We start from the raw sequence: 18809 nt of genomic DNA, 5'->3' as shown, positions 1-18809 counted from the left end.
TTAACGAAGCATATTAATATTAATGAAGGAGCGCCTACTGAGCGCAGCTTTTTATTGATCGTTTGAACGTCGCGTGGTGGTCATTTTCGATTAAAGGCCGACGTCTCAGCGACGTCTTGGCAATGAGCAAACGCTCTCCCTGCTACGTCTTAACGATCTAAACTTGATACATCGGGCCGATGTCGGCCAGATGTATGTGTGCTATCTGGGTAATGTCTACTATTAGTAAGGAAAGTATATTTTCATGTACTCGCAAAACCATACTTTTGTTAACCCTGTTACATCAACCCTGTTATGCTAGAATGGTAACAGTGTTGACGAAAAATGTTCTTGGCAGCCATTACTAGCCATGTGGTGAAGGTCATGAGACCACATGGTGTGCATTCATTAGAGGCTTAAATCATGTTATTTATATACATTAAAAATTTCTAACAAATATCTTTTTAACATGTCCTTTTGTGGAAACGGGGCTGACACAATAAGCTCATCGCCCTCTGTCAAACATTATATAACTCTAAGAAAAATCATGAAAATAAGAGGACACTTGTCTTTTCACCAACATGTTCACAAAAGGAAGCTGATTTCACTCCCAGGAAATGATGCAACTTTCGGAGCAGGCCAAACATGTTCAATGGATCAAATTCATTGTGACTGTCCTTTCAATATCCTTCATGTTTTGAAAAATGCTAAAACCTCTCAATAAATATGTCTCCAAAATATTCTTTGATGAGTCATGTTGAATTAAAGGTTTATGAATGTCCCATTATCTTCATTAGACCTAAAGCTGCAACTTAAACTATCAGTATGGTAACTGTTGTCAACCCTGTTACTGAGGTGTCAGCCCTGTTACTTTTATAATATTCTAGTATAATTCAAAAAATGAAAAGACAAATGTCAAATCAACTCATTTTATATGTTAAGTAAAAGAAACCAGTAATCTACAGAACAAAATGTGGGTATTATTGTTTTGTTTCCATATTCTGTTCTTAAAAAGAACGATGCTGTGAAAGTGTAAATTGCAAATGAGCATATTCATCCATGGATAAAACATAAACACCTCAATATTTCCACTGTACATACACACTCAGTGTAACAAGGTGAGATTTATCCTTCAAAGTATATCAGATTTGTTGTAAATATGCATTTAAGATATTTTCAAACATTAATTGGTGTATCGTAACAGGGTTGACAAAACACACATATGCATGTTGATTAAATGTGGAAAAAAAAAATAAATAAGATAGCCTGAGATGGCACAGCACCTATTTCTGATAGGTAAGGATCTATTTAATCCAAAAAGGGTCATAAATAGTTTTAAAACAGTACTTTGAAAATCAAACATTAAGAACAGGAAATGGCACGTTTTCATATAATGACCCAACTAATTTAATATGATGAGGAAGTACAGATGTACTGTTTTATAGTAGCTCTTGATAAATGTATTTTTATATAAATGTATATACTTTTTGTACATTTTGCAGGAAAACCATCAGATGACCTTCTCCATCCGGACTTTGCCCCTTCAAGGCTCACAAACCTCAGAAAATGAAGGGAACAGAGAGATACTGGAGGTCAATTAATCGAGCGACTTCAGCAGCTTATCGTGATGCAGTGACTGAAACGGTCGTGAATTACGAACCTGAGAGCTCCAGGTATGAGAGCACATCAGTTGGGACAGATCTTTCTATGAAAGATATAGAGGATCTGCTGAGTGAAAATGCTGCCCTAAAACTCCACAACAAAGAACTGGAGATGAAAATAAAAGCCCACAAGGAAAGCAAAATACAGCACAGGTCTCCTGTTTGTGACTTACAAGATGATAACAAAGTAAAATTCTACACTGGGCTTCCTTCTGCTTCAATGTTTTTTACACTATTGACTTATCTCACAACAGCCTGGACTCCCACAACCTCAACAGTGACACCAGAAAAACAACTCTTTGCTGTGTTGATGAAACTACGCCTTGGCCTGACTCATCAGGATTTGGCTTATCGATTCAACTGTAGTTGTGGTACCATATCTGCCATTTTCCATGACTGGCTGCATGTTATGTCACAACATCTACAATGTCTTATTCACTGGCCATCTCGATGACGTGAGAAAAAAGTCTTCCAGATCTATTCAGAACAAAGCTCTTCAAAGGTGTAAGATGCATCATTGATTGCAGTGAAATCTTCATATAGCGACCAACATCTCTCAGTGCCAGGGCTTTAACATATTCACAGTCCCACAACACAGTCAAATTTCTTATAGGAATAAGTCCAACAGGAGCTGTCACTTTCCTCTCTAAAGCTTGGGGTGGGCGAGCAAGCGACAAAGTTATCACACAGCAGTCTGGTTTAATTGACGTCTAAAGGTGCGTTCACACCAAACGCGAATTCGCAAATTCGCGCGTCAAGATTACATACAAAGTGAATGCAAAGATGCGATTAGACGCGAAATTCGCGTCCAACGCCTCATCGCTCGAGTTGAAAATATTGAACTTTTGAGGCGAATTCGCGTGACTCTGTACCGCGAAAGCCAATCAGCGTTGAGATTCTCCCGACGTCACTGACGTCAGTGACGTCTTGACGCCCTGACGTTCAGTTGTTGATGCCAAGATGGAGGAGAAGGTTGTGATCGCGGTGTGTGGCTACCCGGAGCTCTATGACACAACGTGTCTACTCTACAGAGACCGCAACAAAAAGGAGCAGGCTTGGGTGAAAGTCGCCGAGGAGACTGGTGAACCTGGTAAGTTCTGTAAATATGTGTCTTTTATTAGTTTTCAGAATGGTTGTACTATGAACGTTAACGTTAGCACTAGCTTAGCTCCAGTTAGCACAGCCGGCTTCCCCGCCATAACGTACTTGTCTGTTAACGTTACCGATTGTGTTTTTTGTCAGTGGATCAATGTCGAAAGAAATGGAAGGGCCTCAGGGACACTTATTTAAAGGAAAGGAGGAAGGAGGCAGAGAAAAAGAGCAGGGCAGCGGCAGGGCCAGTGAAGAGGTGGAAGTACTCTGCGGTCCTTTCTTTCCTCTACCCCTTCATAACCCTGAGGGAGACCAGCGGCAACATGGGTCGGGGGGTCAAGGATAGGGCCGCAGGGTACAGAGAGTCGGAAGCAGGGCCGGTCGAGGACCAGGGAGAGGCAGCAGGCCCCTCAGGGATTGAGTCCGGAGGTTTGTTGACAGATGAAGATGAACACAGATAAAGCATTGCAAACTTATAGAAGAGATTTCTGTATCGATGGATAACTGACTTGTATAGATGTCTCAGTATAGAGATTTCTTTTCACAGCCTGTACTATAAATACTGACAAAGACGATTTGAAAATACCCTATACTAATATGTATTCTCACCTACAAAACCTGAAATTAAAACACTTGGATATTGAATGGAACAAGCCCATGGAAGAACACAAAAACACCAGAAGTCATCGCTGCATTAAAGGGTTGTGGAGGCTAGATATTACCATGGCTGGAACTGTATGATGTGTTAATATGGGTGCATTTGTAAAATGCTTTTTGTGCTGTAATTGACAGTGAAAGCTAGAATGATTGAGACAATTAAAATGTAACAAAAAAACTAAAGACACCTTTGTCACTACTACAGACCACCAAGCACCGGACTCTCCCAACAGCAGTGACACAGAACCTGCTCCTGCTGCCTCTCCCGCTGACGGCCCTGCTTCTGGCTCTTCTTCTGGCCCTGCCACTGCCCCTGCTGCTGCACGAGGGAGAGCACCCAACGGTATGAGTATAATTTTTGCATGGTGTTTTTCACCATGAAAAGTACCTTTCAAAGTTACTTTCAGTTTGACTCATATCTTTTTGTCTGTTGCCTGATTTCAATATTTTAACAAATATTCACTTAGATATTGTGTAACTTAGACCTTTTGAATTGATTGGACGCAGCAGTTTATGTTTCCAAAAAATATGTTTCCATTTCACACAGTGACGAGAAGGGCCAGGAAGAGAGGGAGGGAGGACGGAGAGACCAGGCAGAGCCAAATTGAGGAGCTGCTCCTGGAGGCCCTCAAGAGGCAGGCGCAGCCTGGTCCACCTGCTCCACCTGATCCTCCTCGTCAGCCTCCCTCGGAGGATGAAATGTTCCTCCTCAGCCTGGTTCCTTCCCTGCAGAGATTGTCGCCCCAGCGGAAGGAGTATGTGAAATTTCACATACACAAATTAATTTTTGAAGCCAGCCCTGTTGTGCTAAATTTTGATCATTGTGAGTAGCTTTTTAGCTAATGGTGCAACAATCTCTGCAGGGAACGAACCACGCTTGTCCGTTTTTTAAAAATAGGTGTCCCTGAGGCCTCCATTTCAAATTGTTCACCCAAGCCTGCTCCTTTTTGTTCTCTGTAGAGTAGACACGTTATTTGTATATATGTTCACTTTTTATGTTTTATACTGGAAGATTTATATATATATATATATATATATATATATATAAAAAAAAATCTACCTCAGCTGTCTTTCGTCTTCTTTCCTACAGAAACAATTCTCATCTGATTTCATATATTTATTGCACACACAGAACATTGTGTACTGTATTCTGTAGGTTCCAGCTGTGCAGAAGCTTTTAACATAAAGTACACAAAAGAAAATAAATATTGCAGGATGTTTGCTCAGTAGTAATGTGTAGGTGGCTCTTAAAAGAGCCGTTTTGTGAGTGCTTGCACACTAGACGTTGGCCTGCCACGGGACCGTTCCCTCTGCCGAGAAGTAAGCTGCGAAGGTCTCCCGAACCCTGATGGCCTCTCTTGCTGAGTTGTTCGCAGCCAGTCTTCCCAGACCTGGCAGAGGCTCCACCACACCATCGGAGATGCTCCCCCTCATTGCAGGCGCTGGGGTCGTCTTCCGCAGGAAGTTGTGCAGGACACAGGTCGCCTTCACACACTTCTCCGCAATGTCGGGCTGGAGCTCCATGGCACGCCGGTACATCCGCCACTGGGATGCAAGGATCCCAAAGGCGTTCTCCACCACCAGCCGTGCCCGGGACAGACGGTAGTTGTAGATCCGCCGGTCTCTGGTAAGTGTGCGCCCGGGGAATGGCCTCATGAGGTTTCTCCGGAGTGGAAAGGCCTCATCCGCGACAAACACATGTGGCTGGGGTCCCCTGTGGTCAGCTCCTGGTAACAGCCGGTCAGCAGGCAGCTGGAGGGTACCAGAGCGAAGCGCTCGACCAAAGGCTGAGTTGGCCAGGATACCGCCATCACTGGTCCTGCCGTAGCCCCCGACATCGATCACCCTGAAGCAATACCGGGAATCCACAACAGCAAGGAGGACTATTGAGAATGTCCCCTTGTAGTTGTGGTACTGGGATCCCGAATGTGCAGGGGCTTTCAGGACCACATGCTTCCCATCCACAGCGCCACAGCAGAGAGGAAAATTCCACCGCTCCTCAAACCCCTCTGCGATGGACCTCCACTCCTCTGTGGTGGGCACAGCCATGAACTCCTCCACGAGGCAATCCCAAATAGCTGTGACTACAGCTGGAACTATCAGGGAAACAGTGGAGACCCCAACGCGGAAACTGTTTGCAATGGTCCTGAAGGAGTCACCAGTGGCCAGGTATCTGCAGCATAGAAGAAAACATTAAATTTAGCTGAGTTGAAGTGAATGTAGGTGGCAGTCTACATCAAATCTGTTGTTACTTGTACTATTTTATTGATATGGCTGAACAGGTGAAAGTACTCAAGTATTTATGCTATTACATTATTGCAGTGGATAAAATGAGCTAATTTTCTATTGAAATGCATGACAAGCAGGTCAAGATCTAGGATTTACCCATAAATTGTACAAATTGCACATGAATTCAGACTTTTCATAAATCGACATCATGAAGTAGACTAGTAATTTCATCAGCCTTTTACATGCTGTTATCTTATATACTGTATATGTATGTGTGTGTGTGTGTGTGTGTGTGTGTGTTTGTAATTTTATGTAACATTACGTTTTTAACATGTTAATTGTTCATTTTATGTCTATTTTTAAAGTGAAGTACACAGTGCGTGTAATTTTTTTGTTGTAAAGCACTTTGAGCTGCATTTCGTGTATGACAGGTGCTATACAAATAAAGATTATCATTATATTATGCCGTTATTACATTATACTTTTGATCCGTTTATTGAAATTGAATCACAGCAAAATGTGGGTTCATACCACTATAGTGTCAGATAAGCCGACGTATGACTTGCTAGATACAGTGAATATTTAATGATTTTGACAATAAACAATAAACTGCTACTCACCGGAGNTTGCTAGATACAGTGAATATTTAATGATTTTGACAATAAACAATAAACTGCTACTCACCGGAGACAGATGGACAGGCGCTCCGCAGCTGAAATGGAGCGCCTGTAGTTGGTGTCCTGCCGGGAGATCCTGGCACCAACCCTCGCCAACAGGTCCTCAAACTGGGCTCCAGTAAGCCTGAAGTACCGCTGAAAGCGGCTATCATCCAGACGGAGTTCCTGGAGGAGGTGGTGAAACTCGCCGAGCTGGATGCACTTCTGCAGGATAGGGTGAACCCAAAAACGACAGCGTTTGGCCCTCCGACGCATCTGGGACTTCCAGAGCAGGTACAAAGCAGCGATGGTGGTTATCTCAGCCATGGTCATCAGTGGCTGATAATACGTGTCTACGCTACAGAGACCGCAACAAAAAGGAGCAGGCTTGGGTGAAAGACGCCGAGGAGACTGGTCTACTTGGTAAGTTCTGTAAATATGTGTCTTTAATTAGTTTGCAGAATGGTTGTACTATGAACGTTAGCACTAGCGAATAACGCGATAACGTGAATTAACAAAATGGTCCAGCGTCCAATCTCGCGCGTTACGGGCGGCGCATTACGAGCGAGTAAATCGCGTTCATAGACTGAAGAGACTTTAGAGACTAAAAATATTTTTTTCACGGACCGTTTATTGAGTTACTGAGTTACTACAGACACCGCTAACGGCTAACGGTTAGCCCAGCTAATCTACGATATCCAAGCGAGGTTGGGGATACTCGTCTTTGATTGGCGGTTCTCCATCGTCTTTGATTGGGCTACGGGGGACAATGCCTATTTAGGAGACCGGAAATGTATACCATTTCATACAATGGGGGTATTTTGTAGGTGGGCCGTCTTGTAGTAATACAGTATCTTTGCTAGCGCTGTTTTACAAACCGCAAACCGGAGGGGGGTTGGAGATCAACACAGAGAGAGGTTGTGTGAGGTCATGCTATACTCCAGATGAAATTACACCTCTAGTTCTTCACATAGTAAATTTTTTAATTCCTTCAATCTAGAAATGATGAATTTCGCTTATTGCTCCTTTAAACCTTGTGCACCCTAAGGGACATTTCTGTCTGTTGCATTTTTTATTTTTTGATAATTTTGGTTGTGTTAATGCATATGGCATAAAATTTGCAAAAGGTGTCTATTTTGGGGGGAATTTTAGAATTTCAACCTCAGCTCCTATTAATATGTCAGTAATGCACTGTGCAAAAGTAGTTACACTGAGGTCCCAAAAATGTCCCAACTGAAACCCATTAAGACTGCAATTTTTGATCTCACTGCCATTACAGCATAAAATCATGTACCATATTTTATTAGGCATATATTCTGAAGCCCTGTCTCCAAGATTAGTTTTTACTATTTTCCACCAGATGAGGCCATGTTTCTCATGTGAAATAGGCCTTCTGCCTATTTTCAAGGTTTCTGTTTGTATTTCACAGCACAGCAGGCCAGTGGAATATATTTATGCAACTAAAATGGCCTGGCATTACGGAGCCCCTCTGGTGACATTTGATAAAAAAATAAAATAATGCGTGGCCAAGAGATATTAATGCGTGGCCACAAGATATTAATGCGTGGCAACAAGATACTAATGTGTGGACACGAGATAATTAATGCGTAATTATCCCTTGTCCACGTATTAGTATCTTGTTGCCACGCATTATTTATTTTTTAGCAATACTGGTTAGTCTATTCCTCTGAGCAGTTAATGTATATATTATGAAAGCAGCAGTGACATTGTTTAAGCAGAGATTTAAGAGTTTGAAATCCTGAAATATAAATAGCAAATTAAATATTTGCTTGCAATGAGGACTGATGTTAGTTAAAAAAATAAGTCAATGAAAGTTGAAAATATATGAATATAGGGCCTATGTTATTTTTATTGCAGGTTTTTGACCTCGCATTTTTGTCCTCAGTGTAACTTTTTGAGGGGATGCACACGGATTAAGGAATTCTGGCACCTGCAGCAGGCTTAAGGCTATTTACCTTCAACATGATATCTGGACACTTTCCACTGAAGGTCCAACTTTTGCGTCTTTGACAAATTACTTTCATATTTGCCATTTAGTTTGTAGTCCAAAATCGTCTGGTATAGTTGAGGGTCCATCTTCAGGCTAACTCTCTCACCTCTCACTCACTAATTATCTCACTAAATTAGGGAGATAGTCACGTGTTCTCGTTGTAAGTTGTACATGCGCAGTCCGCTCCTCCCCCCCCCCCCCCCCCCCCCCCTCCNCCCCCCCCCAACCCCCTCTCTTTATCAATTCAATTAGCTTTATTGACATGAAAGTTACGAGAACTATATTGCCAAACAGGGCTCTAAATTAACTTTTTTAACTTTTTCCATTGAAAATAAGACAGATTATGAGTGTCACTGAATGCATCTGATCATTTTATTTATTTCATGTTTTGGCATGACAAACAATCAATACATATAAGAAAAACAAACATTATAAAACGGAAAGGTGAAATCAGGCAATCTGATTGGTTCTTAACTGTGATAAAACACAAAACAGTTTGGAGACCTGTCGCTGCTGAAGTGACTAAAGCTCGTCAAAGAGTTATATGCGGGTCTGTTTTTTTTGACGACGTTAACAAATAGCTTAAATTAGATAAATTCACATGTTGAAGGTTAACTTTGACCTCTTAAGTCTAAAATGCTACAGGAGTGAAAATGGATTCCATAGAATTTTGTTTTGTTCTCTTTTTCTCCCTAACAGACTATTGTTCCCCAGCTTCTGTTGCCCACATTGTATTTTGGTTTGTTTTAGCTTATGAATATGAACTCCTTATTGTTATTGTACTTTTTGTTTTATTGATTGTATATTGTTAACACCAACCATATAAGGACAAAGGATGGAAATTAACTGGCTATAATCCTGCATATTTACATCAAAGTGTTAATTAATATGTACTGTTCCTCATTATTTCAAAAATAAATAAATACAAATACAAATATCACACATGTAACAATGTCTATGGCTAAAAACCAGGGGATGCAAATCTCGGCAGGTCCAAACTCAGTTCTGCCGAATAATGCATCCAGGCTGTAACTTTATTTCTGGAGGTCTGTGAATCAAATGATTTTACCAGCTCATAATCTGGGTCCTTTTGCCTCAACAGTGTGAATTTCAGACATGTGGTAGTCTCCTAGGCTGAAAAACAGGGGATGCAAATCTCGGCAGGTCCAAACTCAGCTCTGCCAAATAATACATCCCCCTCTTGTGTTTAACTGCAGACACTTTAGGGTCAAATAGTGTTACCTACATTATATTTTGGGTCTGTTTTAACTTATGAACATGAATATCATACATGTAACAACGTCTTTGGCTAAAAACCAGGGGATGCAAATCTTAGCAGGTCCAAACTCAGCTCTGCCGAATAATGAATCCAGGCTGTAATTATATTTCAGGAGGTCTGTGAATCAAATGGTTTTACCAGATCATATCCTGGGTCCTTTTTGCTCAACAGTGTGAATTTCAGACATGTGGTAGTCTCCTAGCCTAAAAAAACAGGGGATGCAAATTTCGGCAGGTAATAAATACACCTCTGCCGAATAATGCATCCAAGCTGTAACTTTATTTCAGGAGGTCTGTGAATCAAATGATTTTACCAGCTCATATTCTGGGTCCTTTTGGCTCAACAGTGTGAATTTCATACATGTGGGAGTCTTCTAGGCTGAAAAAACTGGGATACAAATTTCGGCAGGTAATAAATACACCTCTGCCGAATAATGCATCAAGGCTGTAATTATATTTCAGGAGGTCTGTGAATCAAAGGATTTTACCAGATCATTTTCTGGGTCCTTTTGGCTCAACGGTGTGAATTTCATTTTCAATTTAATAATGACCTAAGCATAAATAACAGGGGATGCATTATTCGGCAGCAGCAATCAGTTCTGTCGAAAAATGCATGCACCCCTTAACACCCTCATCAAAGTTTGATAGGAACACCATCATGGCTTTATCAGCACATAGCGTACTTTATTTGATGGGTCCTGACAGTGCGAACAACTCCCTACATTAATTTTCTGCATTTAAAAACCTTGTTTTCGTAGAACTATCTGAAATTCCATGCTTAAAAACGCAGCCACACACAAAATAGTGAAGAGTTGGCATTAAGAAATAATGAGAGATTAATCAAGCAGACTATTTAGACCAATCGAGGAAACGCTACTTTTCCGATTCTAATAAAACACTGATGACGCTAAACAATAACAAACTAGACTTCAGATCTGTGATCATTACTGATGAACCTGACAAAGAAGATTATATCGTTTTTAAACAGTACGTTTCCTTAAAAAATCAAGACGGTAGCTTTCCTTTCAGCTGTGCGCGTGCTCCCGCGAGGCGCATGCAATTCTTGACAGGCATGCAGATCTTGGCATAACACTGGCAAGTCACTCGGCAGGGGGGTGTGTCTCTATGTTAATAAAAACTGGTGTACTACGGTGGTTGTCAGGGAGACATTATGCACCAATGACATTGAACTATTGTCTGTATCACTGCGACCCCATTATTTACCCAGAGAATTCCCACAGTTATTCATCACTCTGGTTTATATTTACCCAAAGGCTAACGCCAATGTAGCTACTCTACGCTATGCTAAAAACAGTGCAGCGGCTGCAGGGGATAGCACCGGATGCACCGCAATTTATATTGGGCAATTTTTTATCATTGTAAACCATCAAAGTCCTTGTAGAACTTTTACCAATATGTCAGGTGTCCCGCTCGACATGGAAAATGTCTGGACCTTTGTTTTGGTTCCATAAAGGGAGCGTACAGATCTTTCAGAAGAGCCCCGCTGGGTATGTCGGACCACAGTGCGGTGTACTTAGTTCCGTCCTACAAATCTGTCCTGAAGAGAAACAAGCCGGAGGGATGTTTGGTTCCTGTTTGGTCGGAGGAATCAATTTACTGTCTCCAAGATTGCTTTCATGATACGGACTGGGATCTGTTTATAAATGTCTGTGAGGACCTGGACAAACTCACTGATGTTGTCTTCTCATATGTTTCCTTTTGTGAGAGCTCTGTAATACCACGGAAGGAAATTTCCTTTTATCCTAACAATAAGCCGTGGGTGACAAAAGGTGTCAAAAAAATAATTAATCAGAGGAATATTTGCTTCTTGCAGGGCGACACCAAACATTATAGAGAGCTTCAAAAGCAGCTCAAAAAGGAGCTCAATGTTGCCAGGCGCAAGTATAAAGACAAAGTTGAGAGCATGTTAAGTGCAGGCAGCTCACGCCCTGCTTGGGAGAGTGTAAAATCTATGATGGCGATGCAGCACAAAAAGTGTAACATATCCCTTAATGGAAAGCCTGATCTGGTCCTCTCAAACGAACTTAAGTTTTTATAACCGTTTTAATGCCTGTGATTTTAATGATGAACTGTCAGTTTTTAAAAACACTGTCTCTTCACAGAACAGTGTTGTTGTTGACAGGAACACAGTTTGTAGACTTTTTCAGCGTGTCAAGGAGAGGAAAAGTCCAGGCCCGGATGGCATTGGAAGTCGGGTCCTCAAGAACTGTGCTGTCCAGCTGGCAGATATTTTTAGTTTTATTTTTTCAACGTCCCTCCAGCTTCACAAGGTCCCTTCACTCTGGAAGAATTCTATTATAGTTCCAGTACCCAAATCTGCATCTCCAAAATCACTAAATGACTTCAGACCTGTCGCACTGAACTCCCTTGTTATGAAGTCATTCGAAAAAACTGTGAAGGAATCACTTCTGACCTGTGTCCAAAATAACTTGGACCCACTGCAGTTTGCCTACAGGTCAGGCAGAGGTGTTGCAGTTGGCACCCTGTTGAACTTTGTTTTAACTCATCTTGAGGGAGCCAAGTCTTTCGCCCGTCTTTTATTTATTGATTCCTCGTCCGCTTTTAATTGCATTCAGCCACACATTTTAGCAGAGAGACTAAGGGACTTCCATAACATTGATCCTGGTCTTATAGCCTGGGTTATTGACTTTTTAACAGTGAGACCACAACGTGTGAGGGTTAATGGTGTTCTGTCAGACCCTCTTGTCTCCTCCACTGGATCACCCCAGGGCTGCGTTCTTTCACCTTTATTATGAATGCCAGAGTCAACATGTGGGGCGACACATGGTTAAATTTGCGGACGACTCTGTCATTGTGTCCCTGCTGAGCAGTGACAACCTGGAGCATGGACCTGTATTGAAGGAATTCTTGGACTGGTGCAGCTCTTCCTTCCTACATATCAATGTAGCAAAAACTAAAGAGATGTTGGTTGCCTTTCGAAAAAATCCCACAGTCATCTCCCAAGTTATGATTGAGAATGAAGCAGTGGAGCTGGTCAACAATTACAAGTACCTTGGGACTTATATAGATGACAAGCTGACCTTCGAGACTCAAGTTGATGCTGTGTGCAAAAAGGCCCACCAGCGCATGTATTTTTACAGGAAGCTGCGTAATTTTAATGTTGACAGCACTTTTATGTGGATGTTTTACGCTTGTTTTATTGAATCCATCTTCACCTTCTCCTTCATTTGTTGGTACGGCTCCCTCTCCCTCAGAAACAAAAACAGACTGCAGGGTATTGTAAGAGTGTGCAGCAAAATTGCAGGTATTAACCTGAATAACCTCACTGCCCTTTACCAGCTCAGAACTTTAAGCAAAGCCTGTTCCATCCTTGGGGACCAGAGCCACCCCTTGGCTGGTGAATTCCTGCTGCTTCCCTCGGGTCGTAGGTACATCCTGCCAAAATGCAGGACTAACAGATTAAAACATTCCTTTGTCCCTGCTGCTATTGCTCTCCTGAATAAGTGAGATAAATGAATAAGTCTCTTGTTATTTATTGTTGTCTGAGTGATTGTTGCTTGATTGTTTGTTGTTGTCTATTACTGCTGGCTGTACAACAAATTGCCCCACGGGGATAATAAAGACTCCTTGAACCTTGAACACTGGGAGACAGCGTGAGCCGTCTGCACTCCCTTTTGGTGGAGCAGCACACGGCAGAGTGGATGAGGTGCTGCATCCACTACCTCAACACCTGCAGGAGGTTTGAGGTTCCTGGGGTGCAGATGCCCCCTCCCGCTGACGTGCCGAAGATGGAGGCTGTACCCAGCTGCAGCTGGCTGCTCTCAACTTACGCCAGGGATGCGTTTACTCGCATAGAGGAGCTGAGAGCCAAGGTCACCTCCACCTTCGGCACCATTCTTAAAATGGACTCAACCAAGAAGGTGAGAAGATTTGAGCCTGTGAACAGCAGGTTAATGTATCTGGTATCTGACACTGCTGCTTACAGAGCTGCACCTTTACTGATGGATGAAATATGCCTGTCCTCTGCAGATCACCAAAAAGCTGGCTGGAGCGGACGCTGGCTCTGCAGGTGCTCAACTGTGTCCTCACAGCAGCTGAGGGCTTTGGGCTGAGGGACATGGCAGAGGGCCTGCAGGAGCGGTACCAGCAGGCAGGGCAGGAGCCGCCGCAGGTCCTCTATGTGGACAGGGACTGCTGCAGGAGGGACGGAGGAACCTGCGCCGCAGCAGCTCTGTTCCCTGCGTGGCCACAGCTGACCGTCAGGTTGGACATCTGGCATTTTATGCGCAGACTGGCGGCAGGTGTGTGCTCAGAGAGCCATCCCCTCTACCCTGACTTCATGCGGCGTCTCTCCTGCTGCATTTTCGAGTGGGACCCTGAGGACCTGTCCCGCTTGAATTTGGCTAAGCAGGGAGAGCAGTCTGGACGGAGGAACGTTATGACCATCAAGGAGATGGCTCGGCACTGCAGGCACCGCACACGTGGGGTGCAGGAGACCGAGCGTCTCCTTGATGAGACGGTGGAGGTGTTCCTGGGTGCCACCGACTCCATGAACATCCAGCTGCTGGACCGCTGCCGCATGGAGAACATCTGGAACACCCAGAGGCAACATGTCGACTGCATCCAGGTAGACTGAGAGAATTCAAATACACACAGCAACTGACCACAACCCTGTGAGTCATCCAACTAGCTTGTGTTAAGTTATTGATGCGGACTGATGATTTATGAGTCACTCTGTATCAATAATCAACACAAGCTGGTTGGATTTGTGTACTTTAGTTGACTCACAGGGTTAGGGTGAGAATGACAGATAGACTGGAACTAATATTTAACACACATTTTCTCAGTATTATAACCCTCAGACCAAACAGTGAATAACCATTATCACTGTACCGACTTTCCCCTCGCCATCACGTCAGGATCCTCCCGGTGTCCAGCTGTACACCAGGACCGGTCAGCTGACCAAAGGTGGGGTGGCTCTCCCGGTCTATCGCTGCACCCGAGGGTCGACGTCGCTGGAGTCGTTCCACCTGCACCTCAACAGGTTCATCCCAGGTGAGTCACAACACACACAACGTGCACACACTAGGTCTCATCCATGAAACGTGAGCAGAAGGAATTTGTGTGTAAACTGTTGGCAGACGGAAATTTACGTGCATGTCCACATTCATCAATATTTTAGTAGCTCCGATCTTTTTGTAGCTACTAACAAAATGTACTCCTGCTCCTGACCACTCGTAGTGCTTGTGTAAATGTAGTAAAGCACATAAATATTGCTTGTCACTATTGGAAATTACAATTTTAATTCATATTGCGCTCTGTTATGTACACAATACACAGATGCCTTTGAAACACGTAATCTAAACATGACAAAATATTAAAAATATAACACATTTAGTTTGTTTGTATTTTTGGTGGCTTTTTGATCATTTCAAAGAATAAATCTGAATTGAAAAATGTTTAATTTACGTTGTATTAAACAGAGCTTTAGGCTATTAAGATTCAAATAGACTAATTTGAAGACGATGCATACAAAACTGCTGTAGGCTATATGTTATCCGTATCATTTGTTAAAATAAATGTTAAATAGCTCTACATTCCGACAGCCATCACTGATTTAGAGTTTATCCATTACGCACAAAACATCTCTGGCTTCCTGTTCCCACTTCATTCAAAACCCCACAAAATTCTTTTTTCTTTCCCTCTCTTTCTTTGTTTGCGCCATGACTGACAGGTCGACAGGATGCACCTACACCTCCTTATATGGTGGTCATTGGCTATTCATGGGCGGGGATTTATGCTAATTGCTGATTACCGGGAGCGCACTGTCACTTTACGATGGATTGGCATTCATGATCATACACACGTGTTTACGATCAAATCTGAGTTTCCCATGGCGTTCCTGAATCCGGAGTAGGTTTTTAGTAGCGTAGGCTTTTATGTGCAAATCTACACACAGATTTACTCACTTTTCATGAATGAGACCCACTGAGTGTTTGTCTTCTTCTTCTTTAAATTCTGACTTTTCTCTCTCTCTAATCTAATTGTGTTGCAGGCACAGCAGCCAGCGGTAGCTTCTTTCAGATGTACCTGTTGGAGGGCCTCACAACTTGGAACGAAGATTGGGCCCAGGCGGCGGCGGGCGGAGCGATGACTGGGAAAAAGTGCTACAGTGGCCAGGAGCAGCACACTCTCAACCAGCTGAGTCAGCAGTTCTTCGGGCTGACGCTGGTTGAGAGTTACACCAAGCCGCTGGAGTACACAGGTAATAAAAACAAGCAGGAAGGAAAAATGTTGATCAGAAAATGCTTCAGCCTCTTTTCATATCAGAGAGTGTAAAATGTGTCCACTCCAACTTTCGAAAAATTTTAACACAAGGGAAAAAATGCAAAGAAATATAAATTCATTTCATATTTTTCTTCTTCAGGGGAGCTGATTGGAATCAGCTACCTCTACAGCCAGACTGGGCGGACTCCTCAGGACTTCCCTGAAGACCCAGAGGAGCCTGATGGCAGCGAGGAGCTCAGTGTTGAGGAGGAGGAGGAAGATCTGGTTCTGAAGGAGGTTGGTGATGAGGGATTCCATGAGTTCCTCTTGGATGTATTACATCCCTCACAGCAGCCACCTCAGCTCCCACCACAGCAGCAGCCTCAGCCTCCACCTCGCCCGACACTGCAGCAGTCCCAGCGTCCACCACCTCGTCAGACACTGCAGCCAGTGTCACCACAGCAGCAGCCTCCACCTGTGCCCTCCTCCCAGCTGACCACTGCATCGTCATCCACGGTTTGTACTGTTCATCATTAGTGAGACTACACTCTCCCACTGGTCAGGTTGTTTTTTTGGCTGATCTTGAACTTAATCATCTGTCTCACAGATGATCATCTCATTTGTCTTCAGCAGCTGCTCCTGATGCACCAACATCAAATATTTAATGTCACTGTTCAACACTAACAGCTCTGTGTTCACTCTGCAGGCACAAAAGGTGGACGGCTGCCAAAGAGAGGAGCACCCTTGCCCCTGTCCTCTTCTCCCTGCCGGCCCCTCTTGTGGCTGAGGGCACCCTACTGCCAGCAAGAGAGAGCCAGGAAGAGGAGACCCAGCCTGCCCTGGGCTCCTCAATTTATGAGGACATGCCGCCGCTGGAGGGAGATGAGGAGGATGAGAAGCCCACTGCTGGCCTAACTGGGGCTTTTGCTGCAGCTGCTGCCACCTCTATTGCCACCACCTGTGCCCCTGCTGACACTATGTGGCCACCACCTCCGCAGCTTCGTCTTCATCTCCTCTTCCAAAAACCACTGCCTGGAACAGGAAGAGGCTGCAGGAGGCACAGGCAGAGGCAGCAAAGTGAGGACAGACTCTAAAGGTCAGAGCCCCTTCCATCATTCGCTGCAGCTATTGTCGCCAGCAAAAGGTGAAGGAGACAGGCCACAAGCTGCTGACAAAAAACAATGGGCAGAGGGTGAGTTATTGTCCGGTGGCAGCAAAAAAAAAAAAGCCCAGAGGAGTGGCTGGCCTCCCTGGACTGAATAGTATTTGTACATACTTCATGTAAATAGTACCTGTGTGTGTGTGTGTGTGTGTGTGTGTGTGTTAATATATTATATATATATTATACATATATATATCTATTATATATTTCTGACCATTTGCACTATGCTGGCACACTTACTGGCCACACTACTGCACTTTCCTGCACTATGTATGCACCAACATATTTATCCTACCGCCTGTATATCTGAGGTACAGTGTTCTTTATCCTACCGCCTGTATATCTGAGGTACAGTGTTCACATCATACCTCCAGCTGTTTATTGTGATGCAGCTGCTGCACTTTGTTCTCCTGTTTATACTGTATTTATCTTTGTATATCTCCCCCTCACTCTTAATGTGGACATCTGTATATCACTCCGCACTTCACTGATTTTTGCACTTGTGGTTTGAAGCCATAGTTCATGTTGTTGTGTCAGAGCTGTGTGCAGCAGAGTCGTTTGTTCTGTGATTGACTGTGATTTGCATGTGTAAAGAGGTTCAGAGTTGAACTGTCTATGACTTTCACAGTTTGAGCCTGATTGTTCAACATGTTGCACTGCCACTCTGAACTCTGTTTGGAGTTTGAAAATGTGTGTGTGTCACTGACTGACCCCACACTGTGAAACGATATAGTGTCACGTCTTTAAATGTTCAAATATGATTGCACTGCCACTCTAAACTCTGTGTGAAGTTTGACAATGTGTGTGTGTGTGTGTGTGTGTGTGTGCGCGTGCATGCGTGCGTGCGTGCGTGCGTGCGTGCGTGTGTCACTGACCAACTCCACTCTGTGAAACACTAGATGCTGTCGTGTCTAAATGTTTAAATATGATTGCACTGAAGCAGCACTCAGCGTTCAGTCAGATCTTCACTGTGAAACATGTGGAGCTCAGTAACACCGTGTGTATCAGTTATCAACCTGTGGTTCTGTTGCTCTGTTCACAATCAAATTACTTATTCACTCTTTTAAAACAACACACATTAATTGATCATCAACTTACACTTCTGATTGGTTGATCAATAGGCCTCACATCTGATTGATTCAAGATTCAAGATTCATTTATTTAGTCCCGAAGGAAATTTGTGTTGGACATACACAGGCTGCTACCTAGGACATAACACATAACATAAACAAGAAACACAAGTGCTGACAGTGCAGACATAAAGACATAAAGTGCGGTCGTAAAGTGCATACCTAAAGTCCATACCCACATACTCCATACAGACATACAATCATAAAGTGCCTACCTAAGTGCATACATACATACATACATACATACATTACCGGCCTGTGTTCAACAGGGCAATGGATAGTGGAATGAATGAGAATTTATACCTGTTCAAAAACCTTTTTTTATTTTTTACTGGGATTCTGTAACGTCTGCCAGAGGGTAACAGTTCATATTCTGAATTTAACACATGAGAGGGGTCCTCAATTATTTTCCTGGCTTGTCTGAGTACAGTGTCTTCAAATATTGCTTGGATTGTGGGGTGCTCCCTCACCCCCATCACTTTCAGTGCACTGAGAGCTAGTCTGTTGATTTGGGACTTTAATTTCACAGTTAAATTTCCAAACCAAACAGAAATTGCATAGCGAAATATACTCTCAATCACAGCACGATAGAAAAGCAACATCACCTTCTGTTGGACACCAAGCACCCTAAGCCTACGTAGAAAGTGAAGTCGCTGCTGGATCCTAGTACACACACTGTTCACATGGACATTCCAGGACAAACTG

At 43.3% G+C, this 18809-nt stretch overlaps 2 protein-coding genes across 2 annotated transcripts; one reads left to right on the top strand and one right to left on the bottom strand.

Annotated features, from left to right (window-relative positions):
• Positions 1 to 4459: 4459 nt before the first annotated feature.
• LOC126400411 (uncharacterized) lies at positions 4460 to 6607 on the bottom strand. The gene is made up of 2 exons (XM_050061058.1): positions 6303 to 6607; positions 4460 to 5562 (listed from the first exon to the last, which is right to left on the bottom strand). Exons 1-2 carry the CDS (start codon positions 6605 to 6607, stop codon positions 4668 to 4670), a joined length of 1200 nt encoding a protein of 399 aa, XP_049917015.1. The 3' UTR covers positions 4460 to 4667.
• On the top strand, positions 6566 to 17032 carry LOC126400399 (uncharacterized). Its single transcript, XM_050061034.1, has 7 exons — positions 6566 to 6697; positions 13168 to 13465; positions 13575 to 14172; positions 14465 to 14600; positions 15601 to 15810; positions 15973 to 16328; positions 16519 to 17032. Exons 3-7 carry the CDS (start codon positions 13663 to 13665, stop codon positions 16597 to 16599), a joined length of 1293 nt encoding a protein of 430 aa, XP_049916991.1. The 5' UTR covers positions 6566 to 6697; positions 13168 to 13465; positions 13575 to 13662; the 3' UTR covers positions 16600 to 17032.
• Positions 17033 to 18809: the final 1777 nt, after the last annotated feature.

This window comes from Epinephelus moara, chromosome 2, assembly GCF_006386435.1.
Source record: "Epinephelus moara isolate mb chromosome 2, YSFRI_EMoa_1.0, whole genome shotgun sequence".
Lineage (NCBI taxonomy): Eukaryota > Metazoa > Chordata > Actinopteri > Perciformes > Serranidae > Epinephelus > Epinephelus moara.
Note: the sequence above shows the minus strand (reverse complement) of the source record. Positions and strands in the feature narration are given on the sequence as shown.

What these genes read in the sequence shown, in the direction of transcription:
- LOC126400411 (XM_050061058.1), bottom strand. Translation starts at nt 6,607, where the DNA reads ATGACCATGGCTGAGATAACCACCATCGCTGCTTTGTACCTGCTCTGG. An exon ending in CGCCTGTCCATCTGTCTCCG is followed by an intron (nt 5,563 to 6,302) that starts GTGAGTAGCAGT and finishes TCTATGCTGCAG; the next exon opens with ATACCTGGCCACTGGTGACT.
- LOC126400399 (XM_050061034.1), top strand. Translation starts at nt 13,663, where the DNA reads ATGGCAGAGGGCCTGCAGGAGCGGTACCAGCAGGCAGGGCAGGAGCCG. An exon ending in CCTCAACAGGTTCATCCCAG is followed by an intron (nt 14,601 to 15,600) that starts GTGAGTCACAAC and finishes ATTGTGTTGCAG; the next exon opens with GCACAGCAGCCAGCGGTAGC. An exon ending in CCACTGCATCGTCATCCACG is followed by an intron (nt 16,329 to 16,518) that starts GTTTGTACTGTT and finishes TTCACTCTGCAG; the next exon opens with GCACAAAAGGTGGACGGCTG.